Below are 22910 nucleotides of genomic sequence, written 5' to 3' on the forward strand. Positions count from 1 at the left end.
GCGAAACTTTCGGAATAATAATGGAAAAAAGCTTCAAAAAACACAGGAATATGATGGAACTCATAGGAAAAACTAGCATCAAACAAGGAAAACAAATAATCCAGAGAACGCAGCAGACAAAAACTAAGGCAAACACAACTAAACCAAAAGGAAAACCACAATATTTCGCCAAGATCCAAGGCCCAGGAAAAGGGCAACAAACCAACAGCAAACACATACGATTATGACTGGGACTTAGGCCCAAAATAAAGTTCGGCTGGTAAACCATATTAAGCCCAAAGTGTAACAAGTGTAATGCAGACTCAACGCGTTCAATATTAAATTAAGAAGCAACCGAACCGGAAAAGTTTCTGTGGAAGATAAAGGAAAAGGAAAACACCATTGCTTATGCGGGATGCCAAAGAGACTGAGTGGCTTATGCTCGAAATCAAAACACATTTAAAAACTATATGGCTTAATAAGTATGAAAAATGTAGATTTGATTGGTTCACATATTATTTATGCAGAAAGAATACACTGTCTTTCACAACAAAATGATATAGAAAGAGGATAATAGGCTTATGCATATTCAAACATCAAACATCAATATCTATCTTAACTTTAAACGATATGAAAGCATGTAAATATTTTGGTCCGCAGTAAAAGTTGGCGATTAGACAGCGAATAATTGATAATAGATTGGAAAATCCTGCAACTAATGACAACATCGACAATGAGCACGACACTTAACAACTTGACAACGATGAGGAACCAATAAAAGATATCTGACAACCGCGACTGTACCTAGTATCTGAAGGATGTGGGATATGGAATCAAACTTAGCGGCCATAGAAACTATGAAAGTCCAGGAAATCCATGGAATCTGTTTGATTTTGTTGTTGCTGATCGATCTACACCAGGGACGATGGGCATTAAAAACCAATAATTGTAACAAAACAGGAATGACAGTGGGTGTGGTTTTATTTTGGCGGTGATTTGGTGGGTTTGTTTTTAATTTGGAGAGCAGGAGAAATAGAGAGAGTTATATATATAATATATAATTGTGGTAGGAGAGTGGAATATATTACAAAGTAAGGATTAGCGTATGCACACTTCACTCACCAGTTTCTTGAAGCAATCCTCAAAGAAGGCGGTCATCGAGCGGTACAAGTGGCGCTTAACCCCCGAAAGGCTGTGCCCCTCATCCGGATATATCTGCTGCTTATAGAGCACTCCCTTGCTGGTCAGAGAACGGGCCAGGACCATAGATTGCTGCACATGGACATTGTCGTCGGCGGTTCCGTGGACCAGCAGGAACTGGCGATCCCGCAGGTTGTCCACGTACTTGGACAGGTCACTCTCTTCGTAGCCCTTGTAGTTGTCCGTCACGTTGGGGAAACTCAGATAGCGTTCCGCATATGTGGAATCTTACATAAAAGAACAAAGGCCATTGATTTTTATGGCATTCTCTAAAACCTTCAAGGATAACTGAAACTCACCATATAACTTCCAGTTGGTAACCGGTGACACACTGATGCCGCACTGGAAAATGGACTGCTGTCCGGCTAGTGCTAGTGCAGCCGTGTATCCTCCGTAACTCCAGCCCCAGACGCCCATTCTGCGTGAGTCGATGAAGTGCAGGTTATCCCTGAGGTACTCGCTAACCTCCAGTTGATCCGAGACCTCCACGCTGCCCAGACGCTTGTAGACCTCGTGGAGCAGCTGGTAGCCCTGTCCGGCAGATCCCCGTCCGTCGATCTCAACGACAATGTAGTCCTTGCTGCCGGACAGATAGGTGTTCCAATCGACGTGCCAGTGATCGGTGACCAGCTGGCTGCCGGGTCCGGAGTAAACATGCAGAATGGTGGGATACCGTGTTATCTCGTCCTCGCGCAGCACTGGCGGCAGGTATAGTCGGACCTGGGCATGATAGCCGCCGGAGATCATCACTGGGAAAGTCTTGATTTGCGGCATGGCCGTCTTGGCCATCTTCTCCTTCAACCGCGTGTTGTTCTGCACGATGACCAGGAGTTCCAGGAACTGAGACTTTGGCTCCTCGGCTGCTTTCTCATCACCACCCTCCGTGGGTGGTTCTTCCTGCTGGGTGCTGTGTCGTTTCGTCTTGGCACTGTCCGCAGCGGCGGATTTCAAGCCGTAAAGTATGGAGGTGGGTACCACTGGTCCCAGGCAATCGATAAGTACGTACTTCGCCTGCCGCGAGATTGGAAACTTCGCCTCGTGGTACAGGCAATCACTGGGAGGCGGTGGCAGGGGAGCACTTTGACCCCTTCCCGGAGGCTGTTGCTCCACCGGCAGAGCTGACTGCGGCGGTTGAGCCTCAGCTTCCTCGGAATCCTCCCAGTCATCGTCCCAAGCGGTCACCAACTTGGGCGGCGACTTGGTGTGACCTTCGTCGTAGCCGTCGGTCCACTGCGAAACCGCCGGACACGTCAGGCAGTCGGGAGAGCGCAAGGCCTGACCTTGGCGGGCCGGCAGAGCGGATACGCGATACAGATGCTGCTGCGACGGAAGACGCTCCGGAGTTCCCAGGAAGTAACTACAAAATGATGATAAATGCCTCATATATATTTAAAACATTAAATGATTGTAAGTGCATTCAATATATTCACATCCACAACACAACGTCTTATAGAAGCAATTTTCCACCAAAGGCACGGAAATACGACCGGTTTGGTGTGTGCGCAATCACTTACATCCAATTATCCAGCTGATCCCAGTGCAGCAATCGATTCACTTCGTACGGCCCATGGGTGAGGGGCAGCACCCGGTTCTTGTCGATGTCCACGTGCACAATGTGCCGGAAATAGCCTGTGATTAAGAGGTATTGGTTTCAGGCGCGGGAGGAAAGGCGAAAGGAGGCGAGCAGCAAGCCAGCCTTGTCATTCTGGGGGAAACAAAGGCCAATTTGACAACTCACTGACTTACCAAACAGTCCATCTCGCAGCGGGGATATGGCCACGTAGATGCTGGCATTGGCGGCAAACAGCGGCACTGCGACAGTGTCCACCCATCCACGTCCATCTCCGCTCACCCGGTGGGTCTGCAATGGCGAACGGCGGAAGGGGTTCATTAGCAGATTGCTGGCCGGCTGGCCGGACATGCCACCATCAAACTCACCTCGATGCACTGGAACGATGGAGCCTTGCACACACTGACCACCGAGATGTTCTGCGGTCGATTGAGCCACACCACCGCGATCTTCGAGTGACTCACCCAACTGGCGCTGCTGAAGTAGTGATCTCTGTGGATCAGAATGATTTCGGATAACGTAAGAACATTTGTTATTATATACACACAGAGAAAACGAACTTACTCATTAGCTATAATCTGAGGAGGATGCAGGTCGGTGACGTGAACTTTCAGCGGATCCTTTAGGTCAGCCACTCGTAGGGTTACCGTGGGATTCTGAGTGCCCGGCTTGGGGTAGCTATGGCACAATATGGAAAACAGATCAATATGAATGTGGAGTTAAAGCTTTAATCTCATTTGTTACTTCAAGAAGACGACCCAAACCCCCAAAAGAGACAACACTGACATCTTGCATTGACCTTTCCAGATCCGTTCTAGCAATTTATCAAACCCAATTGACAGGGGATCAACCTCCCTCCAAGCGCCACAGCTTGTTTAGACACCCCAAAAGTTGTTTTGTCTTACGCATAGCAACCGATTCTAACGCCCCAACTATCAGCACACCCGAATCGGAGTTGGCAAGGGTATGGCGACCCGAAAAAGGATGAAGCCAGTGCCCAAATCCACCTGTGAAAAGGTTTCGCCACTGTCACTTCATGAATTTTAAGCGTGGCGCTAGGTGCCCATTAGATGTTACGAGGGAACGAGGTGCACGACGACGATGAGGTATCATTAACACATAATCGAAAAGCGATTTAGCCAGAGCTCCGGACCTAATGGGGTCACGACTTACCGTAAGGACCTGATTTCCGGGTACAGGCTGGCATGCGGATTACTGCCGCCCGCTCCAGCGCTCCCGGTTCCAGCTCCTCCAGCGCCGACTGCCGCTGCAGCTGCTGCTCCTCCGCCGGACGGACCCGTCGTGCCGTACCAGGCGAAGTGCTGCTCCTGGACGTGCGTGTCGTTGAAGGTGGCATATAGCATCAGTTGGCCATTGTCGGACATCCAAATCGCATTATTTGCATGAAGGATCTCCTCTGCGAAGTGCGAAACAGAACGGAAAATGGAAATAAGTGCCAGTTGAGGAAAATATCGTGCAACATGCGCCTCCGGTTTGCAAGTAATGCAGTTTGCAACTGGAGAAATATATTCATTTCACAGAAGACTTATACTAAGAACTTATATATAACAAAACTTATAATATTTGCTGCCAATATGGCAGCTTAAGAAGGTTAAACAACAATTAAGATTTGCTTTAAGCACGCTTTAAGGTGGTTTCTCTAAAGATTAGTGTGTTCTTCCTAGGGATGATTTGATTCTTTCTGATTATCTCTACAAATAAATCCCCCTTCACACATGCGATATATCCTTGCAAATGCCACTCACCTTCGTATAGCCAATCGGGAATGCCGTTGTACACCACCCCGGGCACCGCATCGTGGGTAATCCGATGCACGGACGCACTGCGGACCTCCTCCCGGTAATAGATATCGTAGCTCTGGACCCAGACCAGTGCGTTTCCAGCTGGCGTAAATCGTGCGTAGTGCAGATAGGGCCATTCATCCTGGTGCGGACTGTGGCGCAGCTTGATGCTCTCGCTGTCGGGGATTAGGGGCGCAATGCTAAAGTGTGGACGGCTGCGGAATGATGCCGGAACTCACCTGGTCTGAATGTCGTAGAGCGTGTACTGGGCCAAGTACGAGTGCCGGAACAGTTTCACAACATTCTGGGCCAGGAGCAGATAGCGCTTGTCCGCCGATATGGTGAAGGTGAAGGGTGACAGGGTTTTCTGTGTGGAGCAAGTGGAGCCGTTGAGTGGTATTAAATGCTGGTTGCAAATTATGCGGCTGTAACAGTGCGAACACACTGCGTATACGCAATTTTAATTAAAATTTTAATGGTCTTTTCTGATTCGCACGCAAAATGGCGGAAGTTTGCCACCATGGTGGTGGTTGGTTGGAAATTTTTGAAATTTGCGGCATTGTTTACGGCTCTGGATGTCGAAAATTGTTTGCCAACGAGTTGCCGCCTTAATTTGCCTGGGAAAACAATCTGAAAATTATTCTCCGCAGACCAAAGACGTAACGTAACCAAGCCAAGTTGATGTCTAGTATTTTGCTATTCATTGCTCATTTCGTGTTTGAGTTTGACGGCGAAGTAACTTTAATGCCAGATCCTTAGCCAACTATGAATATGTATTGCCATTATGCCGTTGCGACTGCTCGTTCGAGTTTCTTTGGATTCGGCTGCACATTAATTATTTCCCACTCAACTGTTTCAACTGGCAACTGTTGACTTGCAGCGGCTGCACTTGTTGCACTCCCTGTCTGCATTTTTGGGCCCTCGAGGCACTCAGAATGTTCGTTTGCCAAGTTGGCAAGGAAAAGCTTCTGGTTACCGCCCTTTGACCTCCCTTCCCCCCTTTCCATTCATTTTCCTCCCTTTCAGTTTTGCCTTATTTGTTTGTTTTTCAATTTCATTCGCGCATTATTCATTAGAAAGCGTTGTGCGTCCCGCGATTTCCCCGCGCGTTTTCCACATGTGTGTGTTTACCCAGTCATTGACATAAAAATCTTTTTGCCTTTTATCGCTATCGCTGTATTGGGGCGAGAGTCGCCGCACTCAGTTAACGATAACTTGGCCCATTTGTTTCGCCCACATTTGTGCGCGCCATAATATCAGTTAACATTGCCAAGTCGAGTGTGTACACTTGAGATATCTGCCTTTGGGGCCGCCCCCTGCCAACTAACAACACTTTCTAGGACTCCGACAACTTCGCTAGTCGTAAATAAGATGGGGCAAATATTTATTCAGCTCAGAGAGATAAGCAATAAGCAAACAAACAGTCCGGCAAGGGGGCAAGGGGATTCAGCGCAATGTACTTACAAATGTCACATTGGACATGAGGACACGTTCCGAGCGATTGGCTGCATTCAGCAGACAGATGCGACCCAAATGGTCCTGGTACAGGAACTCCTCGCCTGCAAAAAATGGAATGAAAGCGGAAATTAAAAGCGATTTGCCACATAGAACTGCCACTAAGGGGCACTCACGGCATACACGCAAAAAAAAAGTTTCTAATAATCTGATAGAGAAAACACAAGGCACATATAAATTCGATACTACAAGGTAATGTTCTTTTACAGCTTGCTGTTGCATACTTTTAAGCACCTTTGCTATGGATTTTCACCAAAGTGTAGCACTCACCATCGATCCAGCTGCCGTTGGAGTGCTGCGGCACGAAGAGGCCATCGACGATGTCCTGCAGCTTGATGCGCTGCCCTTTGACCCGCGGTCCCTCATCGGGGGGCGTGAGCAGCACCTTTTTTGATAAATGTAGAAATTTTATATGTTGTCTTCTGCACACTCACACAGACAGACAGCCAGCCAACCAGACAAACAGACAGACAGTCAGGCAGGCACAACACACACACAACATCAACAGCAACAACGAATGGAGGGGAAAATGTTCGGTTTGGTGGTGTGGGGGGTTAAATTTATCAGGCAGCCACAAAATTGCAAAAAAGTAAACAAACAGACAAAAGACAAAAATGAGCGTAACGTATTTACACAAAAATTTATCACAGTTTTTTCATATATATAAGTACATACATATAAAGATACACATAAATATTAATGGTCGCTTTAGTTTTCTTTTTTCGTTTGGGGCATTGTTGAAATATTTACGTTGCAGCCCAAAAGCAGGCCACACAAAAAAATGTGCCATTGGTGAACGACACAGTTTTACCAATTAAAAGAGAAAACTTGCAACATCCAATAGCGCAAGAGGATTTGTATTTCGTGTGGAGATTTTAAATTGAGCAGAGTAACAGTTTACAATTAAACAAAACTGTGTAGAACCAAAATGAAATTGGCATTGTGGTGTTTAGTTTTAGCGAGGCTTGCCGTTTATTCATTAGCGATATGTCAGTTGGAATACTCTAGCTAAACGACTATTCAGAGGTAACTCTGTACCTAATCCAAAATTAAAGTGCTTTTAGCAGAGTATTCAACAATGGTCTGTTAGAGAGTGAATTTAATTTTGGTGTTTTCGTGTGTGTGAGGTAGATGTGCTCTTGTTTTGACAGTATTTTGGTTATTGCTTTGGACCTATTTTCGAAAACAAACGCAATTGCATAGTCCGTTTGTTGAATCAATTTCGGGATTTGGGGTTGGCCAATCACTGACGATTGTCCATATTAGCCACGAGCCACGCAAAATAGAAATTTATTTAATTGCCCATAAATATATGCGTAACACCGATTTCGACAATTAAGCCGCCCAGTTGGTGCCTAATTATATCGCCAGGGACAATAACCAAACATCATGCTGTACTAGTTGTGGTCGGCCTTCTGGCCAAGTGTTGGACTCAGACTTACCACCGATGTAACAATCAGGGCCAGGACAATGATGATGACCAGCAGCGCGATGAGGATTCCGCGCCAGTTCCTTTGGTTGGGATTGCTGGAGACCAACTGTGGAAAATCAAAAGAAAACAGTCAGAGAGAGCTGCGAAACATTAGGGAAATTAATTGGTAAACGCCGGAATGCAAATGCTGCACATAAAGAGCACGTGCGGCTCATTACACCGAAAGTTATGAAGGCCGAGCATGGCCATAATCAACCGGTCAGAACCGCAAATAATTGGTCGGCCAAGATGCAATTAGTAAACTGATGATTCAGTTTTCCCCTTCTGCGATGCCTCATAAACGATTTTCCTTCCAATTTATGTCTGCTCTTAGGCAAACACACACACAGTCCCCATAATGCGAGCATGTTGAGCACAAAGACCCGGCCAAAACCCCTTAGAAATCAAGGCTTAATGCATATTTAATGTTGTCAAGCAACAAAGGAAAACAGAAACCCAAATTAAACACGACAAAAACTTAACTCACGCAGCCCGCACAAGTTGATACCGATTTTTACGAGCAGTTGGGGTTTTATTTTTTGGATGGAACTCCGCCTGATTTCCATCATGTCGCACATATAACTACATTCCCGCTCAGCCGAATAATTAATTAAGGGCTCATAAAACTACGCTCCTCGCAAGATAATAAAGAAATGACAATGTATTAATCAGGAGTTGCGTGCCAGGAGGCTTATCTAACTAATTGGGCAGAAATATAAGTTGGATTTTATTATTTAAGAAGAGTTTTTAAGACTCCCTAATCGAACTTTGGAATACTCTACAGAGAAGCACCGACTAGTGTCCATACCCAATCGATTTTCCCACAAATTTATCTTATCAAGGTGGCCCGAAAAGGGAGAATCCTCAATTAAAATCGCATAAATATGTTCCATCTGCAAAGCTTCCCTTTTGGCCATTAGTGCAGGCGGGTAAATCGCGGTTCTTAATTAATAACACGTCGCACATACAAATGGGGAACAAATTGCGAGGGAACACGTGTACAAGGTACAACACACGCATCCTTGCCAGCATGTTTATTTATAAGGCATCCGATCCCCATGCTGCCCCTATATGTATGTGCTGGCTCCATTTCGGAAATCGCAACCCAGTGGTATTTATTACTTAGCCCCGGAGTTGTGCCGCAAATAAGGTGAACAGAACGTAAACCAAACTATCAAACAACAATAGAGAGCTCAAGCTTTGGCAACTTTCGTTAAACTTTATTTCAACGCTTCGGTGCTTGAAAATATTTTCGTGAAAGCAATCATAATAATAATGATGATTTCTTGCTGGGGGCGCACGCGTCGTATACTTAATGTCTCCTAATTGAATTGCATTTATTCTCCTCGGGAGGGTCAAGTAATAGAGTCCTCAGGACACTTGTTTAGCACACAGCAGAGCTCAAAACACTCATCTTGATTGCCATGGAGGAAAATGAAAATGCGTACACACGAGCTTAAGAAAATATGCAAAAAAAACGACCATAAATGAAATTTAAACACTCAACTTGATGAGTTGCTGTTAACGCTAAAGGAATTAAAAATAATGACAGTCATCAATTTGAACAATGGCCGTTGCTGCCGCAAGATTCAATGAGTTTACTTCTGACGTTGCCAGTTAATGGTGGAATTTGAAGGATACCCAGGATAGACGGAGCACATGAGCTGCGCATCCTGTTAATTTCCATCCATTTTTAATGCCTTGCCATTAGGCGTTACTCAAAGACGGAAAATTGTTCTTCTAGAAAACGGAAACAGCAAGGTTGGGGAAAATTAGTTGACTGTAAATGTTTCCTATTTATGTGGCTAAGAAAATTAGTCAGCAGATGTGTTTATTTTAGCCTCTTAAGCTTATGTTTAACTTTAACTAATTTAAATTTAAATTTAGAATTTAAGCTTTATTTTCAAATTTTACAAATTGCATGCGCTTCAATAAATATAATAAATCAGCGAATGGCGACCATAAATAAACAAACTTTACCCATTGCAAGTAAAGATTTTCAGATTGCCAGCGATCTCGGTTTCCCCGAGCTGCAATAAATAAATTCGAAGGCCGCTTGTTTTATGGGCTTTTCCGGGCATTGTAAACTATGCGCGGCCCAAATGGAAAAATATTGTATCCAAATTACACACACAATGCGATGCGACACTCGATGCATGAGAATGAAATGCACGACCGGAAATCGTAATGGAAATGGATTGCGTTTTAAGTGCGTGGAAAAACAAAAAAGCGGACGCGCCAGTGATTGCGAGAAAGTAAACCTCTTTCGCCGTTTAATGATGTTTGCTCGCGGGATTTTCATTTCTGCTGACTTTTGATTACCATGGGATTTTGGATCAGCATTGTTATCCTTCCATCTTCATTGTGTCCGCAAACAGGCAAGCCACATTTTACCCACCGCAAAAAAAAGCGCAGTGAGTGCGGCTTGATTAAATTCTCGGTTACCTGAGATTCTGACCATCCGGAATCCGAACTGCTGAAATATTCTTTCTCAGGCATCGTTCAGAGTTTAAGTTTAAGCTGGAAAACTTACCCCGACCGAGCTTAAAAGCAGAGAATAACCAAATTAAGTCCTGCTCTATCCTCTTCCTATCTCTCTGTGCCCCGCCCCACCTGCTTTCGCCTTTCGCCGCCCACTTTCACTTGCGCTTTCCCCAAGCTGGCCAGGGGGCAGAGATAATGCGAATGGCCATCCACTCATCCTTACTCACACACACACACACTCACTCACACAAACACCTACAATCCCGGGCAGAGCATTAGCTGCCTTTTGCGGTTGAGCTGGGAAAACTCGGGCTGCTCCTCGAGTGCAGAAAGTTGAAGGAGCCAGCTGGTTTGGGGGGCATCCATGAGGAAGTGGAGGTGGGGTGGAAGGACGATGGTTGGTGCTGGAGAGCCGCCAGTTATTTGCATAAGTTGTCATAGTTATTAAGCTCTGAGCGTTAAAATTCTTTCCTGCATACTTTTAAGCGCATTAAAAATAGATGCCAGCTATAGTATTTGTCGAACCAAAGGGGAAAATGAGAGAGAGAGAGCGAGAAAGGCGGGGGGCGTGGCCCCATGCCGCTGGCAGTGAAAGTGTCGTTTTCAATTAACTTCCGAGTTGGCTCAACAGCGCTGAAGATGGCCCAGTTAATCGCATTAGAAACCATCTGTTTGACACACAAAAAGAAGGTCAGCTACGTCGTTCCAATATGGATTTCAGGACTTTCCATTTTGAAATTAAATTTGCGCCAGCAATTATGATGGCGCAATAATAAGGATTTTGGCTCAATGAAGAAAGGATGTCGGAGTAAAGACCTGAACTTTAAATGATCACTAATTTCCACAAATTATATCTAAAGAAAAAACCATATTAAAATATGTAATCAATTGTCGATATAAAAATTAAATTAGTTTTGACTATGCAGCATACGTTACTAAAATTAAATATCCCTGGTATATATTCAAATTTGTGCTGACCTCCAACCTTTGCCGAATAAAAGTTTATCTAGCACTGTTTGCTTTTCACTCAAAGTCAAAGTGTGTGTGTGCAAAAGTTCTGAGCCAATGAAAGCTGACTTATTGCATTTTTCGCTGGATCCTTTGTGCCTTGGAGGTCCTGTTTGCCTCCTGCAAGCCTGCGTCACCTGGGCCCACATTCCGCTCAAACGATATTGGCCTTCGCATTGGGCGGGCGACATTAGTAAGCAATCTTTATGGCCCGCTGCCTTCCTGCCAAACATGAAATCCATAAACAGTCCTTCGGCTTTAGCGGGCGATTGTGGAAATGAAAAGGATGCAACAACACCGGGGTGCATCCTTGCACGCCACTTGCACTGTGTTGGTGAGGTCCTTAAGGGCGGCTGTGTGTGAGTGTGCCCGTCTGTGTCTGGCTTTCCGGCATGCCAGCCCTATTGTCTACCTCCGATTCCTGCCCACCTGTCCTCTTACCATCGCGTATGGCGCTGTTGTCAACAGCAGTTTAGCTCAAGGCCATAACGGCATAGCATTTGCTATATCTGTCACGTGGTTCCCCATTTGCCCAGCTCCTCGGTTCCTCCTCGGTTCCTTGGTGTGTGCGGGTTTTCCCCCATGTCAACACATACTTGAGCTTCCATTACACGGCCATGATTGCTTATTTTTCTGTACTCCGCTCCTCCGATCTGCTCCGGCAGGTGGCGCGCCTGTCGGCGGTCGTTAAGTTGCCTGAATTTGTCAAAATAAAATGTAATATGCCAGCGCGCTGACACAATTGAATGCGATGTGCAGTCGCCGACTTTGGCTGGTTGTTCGAGCAAGAGTGATTATTTTGAACCATTTCGCCAAGGGCAGTTTCAATTTTATGATTTTAAGCTTGACTTAACTTGATTTATGGGGAAGTAAACACTCACCGAAACTGGGTAAGGTAGCAAAATAAATGATGAAGGAAATAAGTTTGGGAACAGGATATTCATAAAGTGTGAAGCTGTGCTGCTACATCTTTCATAAATGTAATCTATTCGTACACATTTTCAATCACACAAACTCACTAAGCAACCTCATTTTAAGTCCTACATCGAAATTAATATGTATTGCATTAAGCACACTTAATCTTCAACCTGCCAGGCGAAACCCCAATATTAATCACATATTTAGCAAACATTGACTCTAGCTCTTGCAGGACCTTTCCTTTAGCAACAGCAACACCTGTCAGCCGAAATTAGCATAGTCAAAACAGTTTATATAGATGCAGTGCACTGGCCAAATCGATTGCTCCCAAAATATATGGCCAATAGTGTGGGCTGGCAAACGGCACATCCATGCGTTGGTGGGTGGTAATCGAAGTGGAAATTCCGGCTAATTGATTTCCGCTCGAATGGCTGATTGCCATTGCGACTGGCTGTTTATTCCGGGCAGCGATTGACACTCCCACTTGGGCGGGAAAGTCCTCCCCAGACGACTTGGTATGCCAAGCACACACACAGACACGCGTTGCATGGCTAATTCAATTTCGCAATTGTAGTCAGCTCCGTCAGCGTTTTGCATTTGAATAACATGCGGAATTTATTTCAATTAGCATCGCAGCCACAGAGTTGATGCCACGGCGCCGCAAAGAATCCAGCGAAGCGGCACGAGAAGCTGACCATCAAAGACCGGAAAAGTCGGAAAAGCGAAAGTGGATGTTGGATGGTGGATAGTGGAAAAGCCGGGAGGAAACTCAAGTCTCGGCGTGGAGTAGTCGGCGAACTTTCCTGCCTCCCCAGAGTACTTCTCAAAGTTGAAATCAGAGTGAGTAGCGACTGAAGTGGCGATGTAAGTGCTAAGTCAGCTCGTCGGCCAAGTGGAGCTAATAATAAATTCAATCGCGGAAGGTAATCTGTGGATAAACCAATCGAGGATTTCCCCAAGTGACTCTCCTAGTCGTTCAGCAAGCATTTATGCATTAAAGCAATGTAAATTTAAGGATTTTAGGTAAGCAAAGTTGGTTAGTGTTGCTGTAAAAGTATGGCAGTCCATTGATTTAAAACACTTCATTCTTATTTATTAAAACAAATTGTGCACTTTTTATGCAACAGCCAACTAATTAACCTCTTCAAACGCGCATAATTATAGCCAATTTCACGATTTGGTAAATATTGTCATTTAATAAAAAATGCGAGTATAATGAGAGCTTTGTGTTTTACGTTTGACAACGCTTTTTCATTACATAAATTACCAAAAATTCAGTTGCACTGCCTTCAAGGCATTTTTCTTGTGCTGAAATTCAAATTAAATTGCTATATTTACATAAATGTGCCGTAATGACGCTAGAGAGTTAATTAGATTGCATAACAATAACCCTTACATTCTGCTTACGTCAGCTAGCCAACTTTCTAATGCCAAGCCTTATGTATTCTCCTGGCGCTTTTCAATTTTCCCCGCCATTAAACAATTTGAAATTTTAATCCCAAGCAGAAGTTTGGGTTTCCTTTGACTTTCGAATGTGCTCCGCGATAACCGGAAACTGGGGAAATCGGAACACGCACACACGTTCCGGGAAATATTTGTTTTTAAAATTAATTATGCCTAATTATATTTGGGCTCAAAACATATTCCTCCTTTTTTTTACTCTGCCTCTGCGTACGCAAAAAGTGTAACAAAAGAAATTACCTCATCATCGTAATTATCCTGCTCCGGCATGACGCGATGTTTGTGGGCTTACGGCGATGGATTTAGCGGAAGTCCGATGGGCGCGGTGGGTGGTTGGGTGGTGTTTGGTTGACAAATTAAAGAAGCCGCCGGCTGTTGTCTCTGCGGTCCGCTGGCTTTATGCTTTTCAGACTGCTAATCGAATCTATCAGCTGCACCGTGCGATAAATTGCGAGCTCTGGCAATTTGTCTAGTTGTGAAAATCAGCTCGCTGCGTCCGCCTTGGGCGTCTGGTGGGGCTCGAGATAACTGGAGTTACTACCCATGGTCATGCCTGCGCGAATTATTCGGCAGCTCGTCCTTGACTTTTGCCAGCTGTCCTTCCGCCTTGCGTCGACCACGCCCCGTTGCCCTGTACCACTTGTTTGTTGTTGCTAATTATGGTAGGGGCGTTTTGTCTTTCGACGTTTGACTTAGGAACTCGCAATGCGCTTTTGCTGTTCGCTTTTCCCGCTCGACGCGTCTGCCCCGCCTAATGAGCGTGCATTCTCAGTTTTCCCAGCTGCAGCCGGTACAGTTCATCCTTTGTCTCGTTGGTGTAGTTGTAGTTGTAGTTGCAGGCGTTGGTGTAGTTGTGCCCGTTGTTGAGACACTAATGATGCAGCATACTTTTAGGCCAAGCGCTAAATTGGAATAGAGTGGGTTTGGAGTGGGGGAGAAAAAACACACACGATATTTTAAAATTCACTTCTTGCTTAAACATTTTCTTGTTGCTCTGGTGTTTTGTTGTTGTTGTTGTTCTTGGTTGCTGTTTATATGCACTGTGTGTTGTTGTTGTTGTTAGTGCCAATTTGTTGTTTGTTGTGCTTTTAGCCTTGGTCGTGTGTGTGTGTGTGTATGCGTGGGTGTTAGGGTTGTGCTTATATAACATGACACATGCTGCATACTTTCGTTCTTGTGTGTGCGTTGGGCTTTGCTGGCATTTGAATGTGGGTTAAGTAGTCTACTGCTTAAATATTTGCATAAACAAAGGCCGCTGCCCAAAAGCAGGCGATGTTAGTTCTAATTACATGTACTGCGACTATGTTTCCAGTCTTGTACTTTTCGATTGGGGGGTAGAAACATGCAGGTAACCCCAAAAAACTAATCTGTTTATTATGCAAAATGTCGCAGGCGGTGGAAAAGGGGGCGTGGTTGCAACACTTTAAACACGACTGCGTTGTTATATGCAAATTTAATCCATGGGACGGGGTGCAGTGGCTGAGAGCAGTGTTAATAGCATTACATTTTCAATTTAAGTTATGGCAAGTTTTTCCTCGCTCCTTTGCTTTTTTTCTTGGTACCGCTTATAAGTAGCTTATTATGCAAAATGCATGCACAGTTAACAATGACTACAGGGTATGTGCAGATGTGGAGAGACATTCATAGTTGGGTGGAAATTGTGCTTAAGTCCGTATCATATGTTTGTGGTGTTAATGAGGAATTCAAGTGATCATATATCAAATGGTTCGAATTAAATAAGTATATTATAGGCTACAAAAATTATTAAGTTTAAGTTTAAATAAAAGGTGAATAACGATTTTCTGCTGCTTCAATCGCAATGACTCAACAGCTTTCCGAGCCACAAGAGGATCAAGCGAGTGTTATCCCCATAATCCAAAGGCTACCAAAGCTATTTTCTATATGTATACTATAATTACCCTGAATGTCAGCTTTGTAGCTCGTCGGCATGAGGAAGACAAATGACACCACACCCAAATAAAAGCAGCATACATATTCCTGTCGGAAAAGCGTTAAAACTTGTTCTTGGCCCCAAGAGAAGCTTTGGCTTAAATAGCCAATGACACACAAATAATCTACAATAGCCCCATGGCAGCAAGGCGAGGGGGGTTTGGAAGGGAAGAGTGTTTATCATTCGCCTGAGTCATCTTTAGGGAGCATTCACTGTGCACTCCGCTTCCTCGAAGCGCATTACAATGCATAAACTTTGGTCATTGTGGGGCTTCTGCCCGCCTTTCACCTCAACCGACTGGCTCAACTATAAATTTAAGCAAAATGTATGAAAGAAAACACAATCCTCGACCTAAACGTCACTTTTGGGAACAATGGCAATGTTTGATATATGTGCATGTGTAGCTGCTAACATAAATTTCATTAATTTTTACGTAGCCAAATTGTTTGGGACTTTTGTTATGTTCTTTTGCTATACTGTTTTGTATTATTTCTTACGCAGCCAAGCGCAAATGGTATTGTTTTCATAAAAATGATTTTCATTTTTACCATTGAAATACTCCTCGCAGCCAAGTAAAACAAAACATTTTGCATATTTGTGGTGGCTCCGAATGACGGAGTTCTGCTGACCCACGGATTGTAATTTACGGCTCCTTTTAAGGATACCGGAAACCATATACACATTTTTAGAATATTCATTAAAATACTGCTATAAAAACTGTAAAGAAATCGTATAAAAAATCGTATCTAAACAATTTCGTATACCTTCTTTATGCAGTTAAAGCACGTGCCTCTATACGAATTCCACGGCTTAATAGTTGCAATTAAATTTATTGTGCAACTTTCTATGAAAAATTCAGTGCGTGGTAAATACCACAGTTCGTATTTTCAATTTTGATACTTTGAAAAGTTTTTTAGCTTTGTTTGCAACTTGGTTTCATGTGTTTTGTTATCAACATGTTGACATTCACTCGAATGGGGGACTCCATTGCCCATCCTACTTTTATTGTTCTATCTCGCTCTGACAGCGACTTCCGGCATGATGCAACCGTGCGTAAGTCACTTCCGGTTGAAGGACGAGTGCCGTTTCATAAAGTTCCACACACACAAATTCCCAGCGCCCTGCCAGTATATCATTCGTATCTACTCGCATTTTGCAAAAATTTTAAATTTATTGCTTCAATGGCCACACGAAGATCGATCACGCGGACTCCACCACCTCGGCGGCACAGCAGCAGCATCAGCAGCAGCAGCAGCAGCAACAGCAACAGCAGTCAGCTTAATTTGATTATTTTATCCTTTTGCCACGCCCATTTGCAGCCCCCCCATTTCAGCGGCACTTTCACAGCAAAATATTGCTTAGCATAAAATTAGGCCGGCACCATTAAACAGGGGGCCACCCAGTGGGACACAAGTGGCAAGGCCATCAGCTCCACCCCTGCACCCCCTTTGTTGACTATTGCGACGGCGACGAGGCTTGCACATTAGTTTTAATGCATGTTTCATGCGCCATTAGGCTTAATTAGTGGCATTCGCTTCCCCCAGCGAACTCAACTTAAATGGGTTTCAATGTTGCTGCCGAGGTCAAGGGTTGGAGGTGGGGTGGGTGGTATTTTCGTCCAGACTGCAATCTGCAGCCTGTAGACCGACATTATGGCTCTTAACTCCGCTCCTGTGCTCCGCTCCCCATTAAGCCCAGCGGTGGCCGTCATTCATCAGCCGTTCATTTGGCTTTAAGTCCCCGCCACACGCACGATGCAGAAAAATGAAGATTTAATTAAAACAAATAATAAATGCTTTCTGGGGCAGCCCAACCAGAAGCGGCTTAAAGCAGGACCAAACAAATTGTCTCTTATGGCACGGCATTAGCCCTTCGGCCTTGGTGGCAACGAGATTTCCATCTCGGCAGCCAACTCAGCTACCAGTTCAAATTTGCCAGCAACAATGTAGTGACTACCAAATTTAGATGCCTGCCTCTGGCCAACAGCAGTTGATTTGTCTCGAGACTGAAGTGCTTTTTAGGCAGTGATGCCAATATTTTTGGATGTCACACAACTATGAAACAACTAAATAATCAATAATAGTTCATCCCACGAATGCAGGACAAGATTCCAGTTTCAAAAAGACATCTCATAACCTCATAAAGTCCGGCTTACAAGGTACTTCTAGGCCATTGAATTATAGGCTAAGTTCCAGCTGATTTGGCCAGCATCGCTGTTGATTTCAGATACTTCCGCCGAATGGCGCCAACACTTTATGGCCAGCACAGGACGCGGTGGCTTATAGGCCATAAACAGGCTAGTCGCCAGGCCATTGGAGCGAACAAAATGCTCGACATATTTGCCCAGACAGCTGAAAGAAACTCTGGGCGAGAATAGGAATAAATTTGGCCAAAGACAACTGAAAGTGGCCCACCAGAAAACAAGACTAGTTAACTGGTATGGCGGCAGCTAGGGCTGAAGATTGTCCAATTGTAGAGCGGGGCATAAAAGCCAAATTAGGATGGAAGTTGGCCAAAGTAAGTAAACAAATAAAGACGACGACAAATGACAAGGAATAAGAGACAAGTTCATGTCCATGTCACTGTCTCCTCGTTTCGTTTTGTTTTGGCTCGTTCCGTGTTTGCTTTATTTCGATTTTTCTTCTTTGAGGCAATTTCACTGTAAATTTATGGCCCACATTTCCTTAGAACATTTTTCACCTTGTAAAAGTCAAGACCGCGAAAAAAAACAAAATTACATAAAAGCCAGAGAGAAGAAGAAAATTTCCAGCGAGCGCATTCAAAAGATTATCAAAACAAGCACGACCGCCTCGAAATTGTAAAAATCGGCATGAAAATATTCTACAATAATAAACAGGCTCAAAAATGTTTAAACAGCTCTGGGAAAACTGGAGACAAAGGAAGGAAAATCCAAATATATATAATATGTACGATGAGACAACACCAAAGGCAAAAGTTCAACGAAATCAAAAATCAAAGTGCAATTGTTTGATTTCAGATAATGTAAGAACTGAATAAAAGATATATATAAGCTGTATTATCATTAAAATGCCGATGACCTATTGCGGATAATTAATCGAAAGTTCAGTTCAATGTTCGCAGAATTGACTTCACGCATTTATTCTAATTTATTCGAAATTTGTTTACTTCAATTTAGAGATTTACTACAGATAAACGCACTTGTCGACGTCTTGGAAAAATATATTTGTTTTCATAGTAATCAATAGGTCAATTGTATGGGTTTTAGGTAAATAAAGGCGGAAATTGTTTAAATTATATTTACTCAGGACTGGAACCGGCATATGGAAATTCTCCTGTGGTTTTCATAATATTAGTGTGTTAATTTGAAAATTCGATTTTTAGAGACCCTGTTTGAATATTACCCTGAAAATATATTCCATAACATTACCCCTGCCACAGCACACGTAAGAAAAATAACTATAAATAACATGGAATTGTTTTGATTATTGCGGCAAAAGCTTTTAATGTACAACCTGTCGTATACACAATATTTCACGCTAAGCCAACAAACAAAGCCGAAGAATTGTGAGACTGCAAGCAAATGCGAAGATTTTCCCATCGCTCGACTGTCTGCTTGTGTCAGACGAAAGCTGAAAATGATTTTAGCATCTTTTCTGAGGTCAGTCAAAAGACGTTTCCTCTCATCTGACAGATTGACAGATATCGGAGGTATTGAGCGAATCAAGTGTCTCGAAGATCCCAAGAAATTTCCATAAACGACCACGGCTGGCTATTCAATATATTTTTCAATTTTCCTGGTTAAATCTTTCAATTAAATAGCTTTATTTATTTATGCGGGCACCCTCTGTGTGAGGCGCATTAATTAAAATGGAAAACCAGAAGAAAATTATTTATGGCATAATTGAGAATTGTTTTCGCAAAATTAAAAAAAGAACTATTGAAAAGTAAACAAGTGGAAAATTGAACACTGTGTTTAATACACTACACTTCATATGAAATTTAATTACTAACAATAAATTTATTTGCCAAAGTAAATAAATTTCTTGCTTATTTGCAACCTTTTAATAGAGAAAACGATGAGAAAACACCAGTAAACACACCTAGCTGATGTTAATAACTTAATGAAGATTTCTTATATGTATAAACACGAATATAATTTCGTTTTCAATTGAAAATGCGCCATTAGTTGGCTATTCAAGAATTCAATTTCTATCGAACAAAGATGCTTCGCTGATTGATGTTTATGGAGCGCAATTTGTTCTGGCCGCTCGAAAGAATCTTACATGGGCACACATATGTACATATATCGAAAGTTCGTACGAGGTGAGTCAGATTGATGGGCCAGCCGTTGAGTAATGGTTGCAGATAAATGTCCAAATTCAAAGTGTTTAAAGTACAATGCGGCAGAGATAATACAACAAAGGATTTGTATATGCGATTTTACAATAAAGAAATCGCATAAAAACCCAAAAAGATACTACTTTAATCATAAAATAAAGTGTATGTTCATTTTGGTCATTTCGATTGCCTTCTCAGAAGGCCCAAATAGCAAAAAGCTATTTTAATTGGCCATTATATATCCAGCTTGATATCCTTCGACTGCATTTGATCCTTCTATAAATAAGCATTTATCGAACTGCCCGCATTTTGAAAGGTCCCACAGAAAGCGGCTAACTAGCTCGGCCACAAAAACTCATTACAATCGGCAATTCAATGGAATTGGCAAGACGCAGAGGTGAAATCGACAACGAAAACTATTTGGAAAGGCTCTTTAGCAAATGGAATGCGGCATGGAAAAGTTTTGCCAACGTCCTTGCCACATGCGATACAGTGCCGTGCTGCAGGATCTGGATTAATTCGGCACCGCAATCGAGCCGCATTGCAACCACCCCGGGGCACTCGGTCCACCCACCGGCAGCCATAATTTTCAATTGCAATACCAATTGATGGATAATCTTTTTTTTCACCCATTTCTGCAGCTCATGTCTTATAAATTATTCATAGCTTTCGTTTCGAGTTGGTTTCGAATGACCGGAAAATTGCATTATAGACATACCGATGGCACAGGAAAGGTAGAAATGACAGGCGGACAGGTCGGCTCGGATGCTTTCCACTCGAACATGTCATTGGTGCATTAAGGTCACCCCAGCCATGTCAGCCAGCCATGTGTCCTGTTCGTCCTGGCTGTCCTCCCTGCTCCGCTATACCCTGTATCCTGTCTGCCGTTGACCAGCGGCAACAAAACATAAAATATACATGCCATGGCCGCTCAGTACGGAAAAGTGTCACGAAAACTGTTAAAAAGCGCTTCAGCAACTTTCACAATCAACAAACATGACAAAAACTGTATGTTCCCATGTTGCCCATGCCCCTCCATCCCCACAGCCCCACAGCCCCACAGCCCCACATCCTCGCATCCCCATTGTCCGCAGCGCCCTCTGTGGAACGAAAACAAAAACAAGTGTCAAACACAAACGCAAATACAACAAAAATGAAATGGCAAAAACTTGCTGCATAAGTTTGAAGGAGGGCAATGGGCGGCAATGGACTAGTGGGTGTCCAGTTAGTAAGCACAAAATGCTGTTGGCTAAAAGAATAAACAATGGCCGAAATGTCCTGCACACAATAGCAGCAGCTTATGTGCTCTTCTGGGACAACTATTTCGTGTGTTTGTTTCAATAATAGACTTTATATAATGCCCTATTCTATTCAGACATTTGGTGTGTTGTGTTAAAGTTATAGCTTTATATAATCACCCAAAGGATTTTTATTGCTACGGCTGGGTGTAATGATTTAAATCAATCATTGTTGAGTAGTGTAAAAGTTTAATTTTAATATTATTATATATATTATATACGGTGGTACATTTGTACTTATATAATTTTATATATATAAAGTTTATTAAACCCTAATTTTCTAGGCTCTCTAAAGGAGTTTTAGACTTTTAAAAGCAGCCAAGTGAACATGCAACTCATTCACATGTCACTGCATTAATGACAGCACATTCCCTTCCGATGAAGGTAAAAAAAAGATGCCTAACAAGCCAACTATGAGGCCCATTTGAAGAGTATGACGAGAGATGAAATAGCTGCTGAAATGGAATTTTCACCGCATGGACATGAGTCAGCGGCAGGATGCATAGCATACGTTGAGGCGCAAATGACAATGGAAAGTGCTTTGTATGTATGTATGTGTGTGGGTCCCTGCTGCGTGTCTGTGTGTGTGAGTGTGGGGCGAGACTTGCGTGAGTTAAACGCAAATAATGAAAGTGGATGGGCTGCAGCAAAGGGAGCGAAACGTGAGATGCAAGCAGTCAACAAGCGAGCGCAAAGTGAAAGTGGAAAGTGCACTCAACACGAGGTGCAGCGGTCTGTGTGTGTGTGTGTGTGTGCGAGTCCTGCCTCTCCGCATGCGTGTGTGTGTGAGCAGTACTTATGTTGCATACTCTGGGGGAGCTCGCGTTTAAGATAAATAGCTGTGGGTGCCAGAAAAACAAATCTGAACACCAAGCTCACTCCCTCCAGCTTCTGAAATGCTGCACTTCTTTTCTCGCAGGCGCAGCTCCCAAAAACTGAAAATGGTGGCGAACTTTGCCGAAAAAGGCAAGGTGAACTTTGGAAAGTTTTCCCAGCTTCTGGTCATAATTATGTTAATAAAGGCAAGGGAACGAAAAGTTTTCCATATGCCAGGTAGCCGAGTAATTTTCGCCGCTCAAATGAAGCACACCATTTAAATTTGAATTTAAGTAGCCCTTCGTTCCCATTCGCCTGTACGAATTCACTTTCTCCTTGCCATTTCTTTTCACACGTGGATGGGGCCTCTTCACGTACCTGAGCCACGTTTTTATTTGCATATCATTTAGTGTTCGTAACGGCTGAGAAATGTTCCCTAAAAAAAGAACAAAACGACCTAAGACAAACTACCTGACTTCGGTGTATAAAAGTGCACAGAGAAAAAACATTGCCAATTAAAAATATTTCATTATTATTTCAAAGCAGAAAACAACAGAAATTATACATTTAATATTTATTATATTTATTATATTTAATTTATGATATTAAATCCCAAATACTTAAAATTTTTTCTAATCAAAAGCCCCATTTTTTTCAGTGGAGAGGGCAACTCAGTCAGCAATTTGCTTTAATATTAAATGGGTAACGAACCGAAAGAAATATGAACGTGTTATATAGTTTGATGCGAACGCATTTCGGCCAGAACGTAATGTTGGGAATCATTGGGGAGACGCCACTGGAAAGGAGGTGGCAGTGGGTGGCATTGGGTGGCAGGGGGTGGAAAAGTGACTGCAAGGTTGAATGGACATGGCATTGAGCGCCTAAGTGTATGAGTGGGTAGGTAATGCTAACGGGTGGTTTCCAGTTTTGTCCAAGCATAAACTTTTCTCCAACTTGGATAAAGTTATTCACTCTCCAGGAGTAAGTTTTCAGAATCATTTGCCTAGGAAAATGTGTTTGTCAGTGAAATCTTATGATTTCGCCAGATTAATTGCTCAATCTCGAAAGTTTTCAGTAAATTAAAAGAAAATTTTCCCTCCGATTGTCAAAGATATTT

At 43.3% G+C, this 22910-nt stretch overlaps 1 protein-coding gene across 2 annotated transcripts in view; it reads right to left on the reverse strand.

Moving 5' to 3' along the window:
- LOC6731235 overlaps positions 1-22910 on the reverse strand; it is a 32683-nt gene that overhangs the window by 4441 nt on the left and 5332 nt on the right. The window contains exons 2-15 of one of the 2 annotated variants that reach the window (XM_039291356.1): positions 13649-14310; positions 7509-7604; positions 6337-6451; positions 6016-6110; positions 4791-4918; positions 4516-4727; positions 3923-4166; positions 3314-3427; positions 3118-3241; positions 2926-3040; positions 2694-2808; positions 1479-2536; positions 1102-1406; positions 784-890 (exon numbers count right to left, since the gene is read on the reverse strand). In XM_039291356.1, the coding sequence (XP_039147290.1) occupies positions 819-890; positions 1102-1406; positions 1479-2536; positions 2694-2808; positions 2926-3040; positions 3118-3241; positions 3314-3427; positions 3923-4166; positions 4516-4727; positions 4791-4918; positions 6016-6110; positions 6337-6451; positions 7509-7604; positions 13649-13678 (2823 nt within the window). In that variant the 5' untranslated portion in view covers positions 13679-14310 and the 3' untranslated portion in view covers positions 784-818. The remainder of the gene's footprint in view (positions 1-783; positions 891-1101; positions 1407-1478; positions 2537-2693; positions 2809-2925; positions 3041-3117; positions 3242-3313; positions 3428-3922; positions 4167-4515; positions 4728-4790; positions 4919-6015; positions 6111-6336; positions 6452-7508; positions 7605-13648; positions 14311-22910) is intronic. The other variant, XM_039291363.2, reaches the window with a different exon arrangement.

Source organism: Drosophila simulans, chromosome 2L (assembly GCF_016746395.2).
Source record: "Drosophila simulans strain w501 chromosome 2L, Prin_Dsim_3.1, whole genome shotgun sequence".
Classification (NCBI taxonomy): domain Eukaryota; kingdom Metazoa; phylum Arthropoda; class Insecta; order Diptera; family Drosophilidae; genus Drosophila; species Drosophila simulans.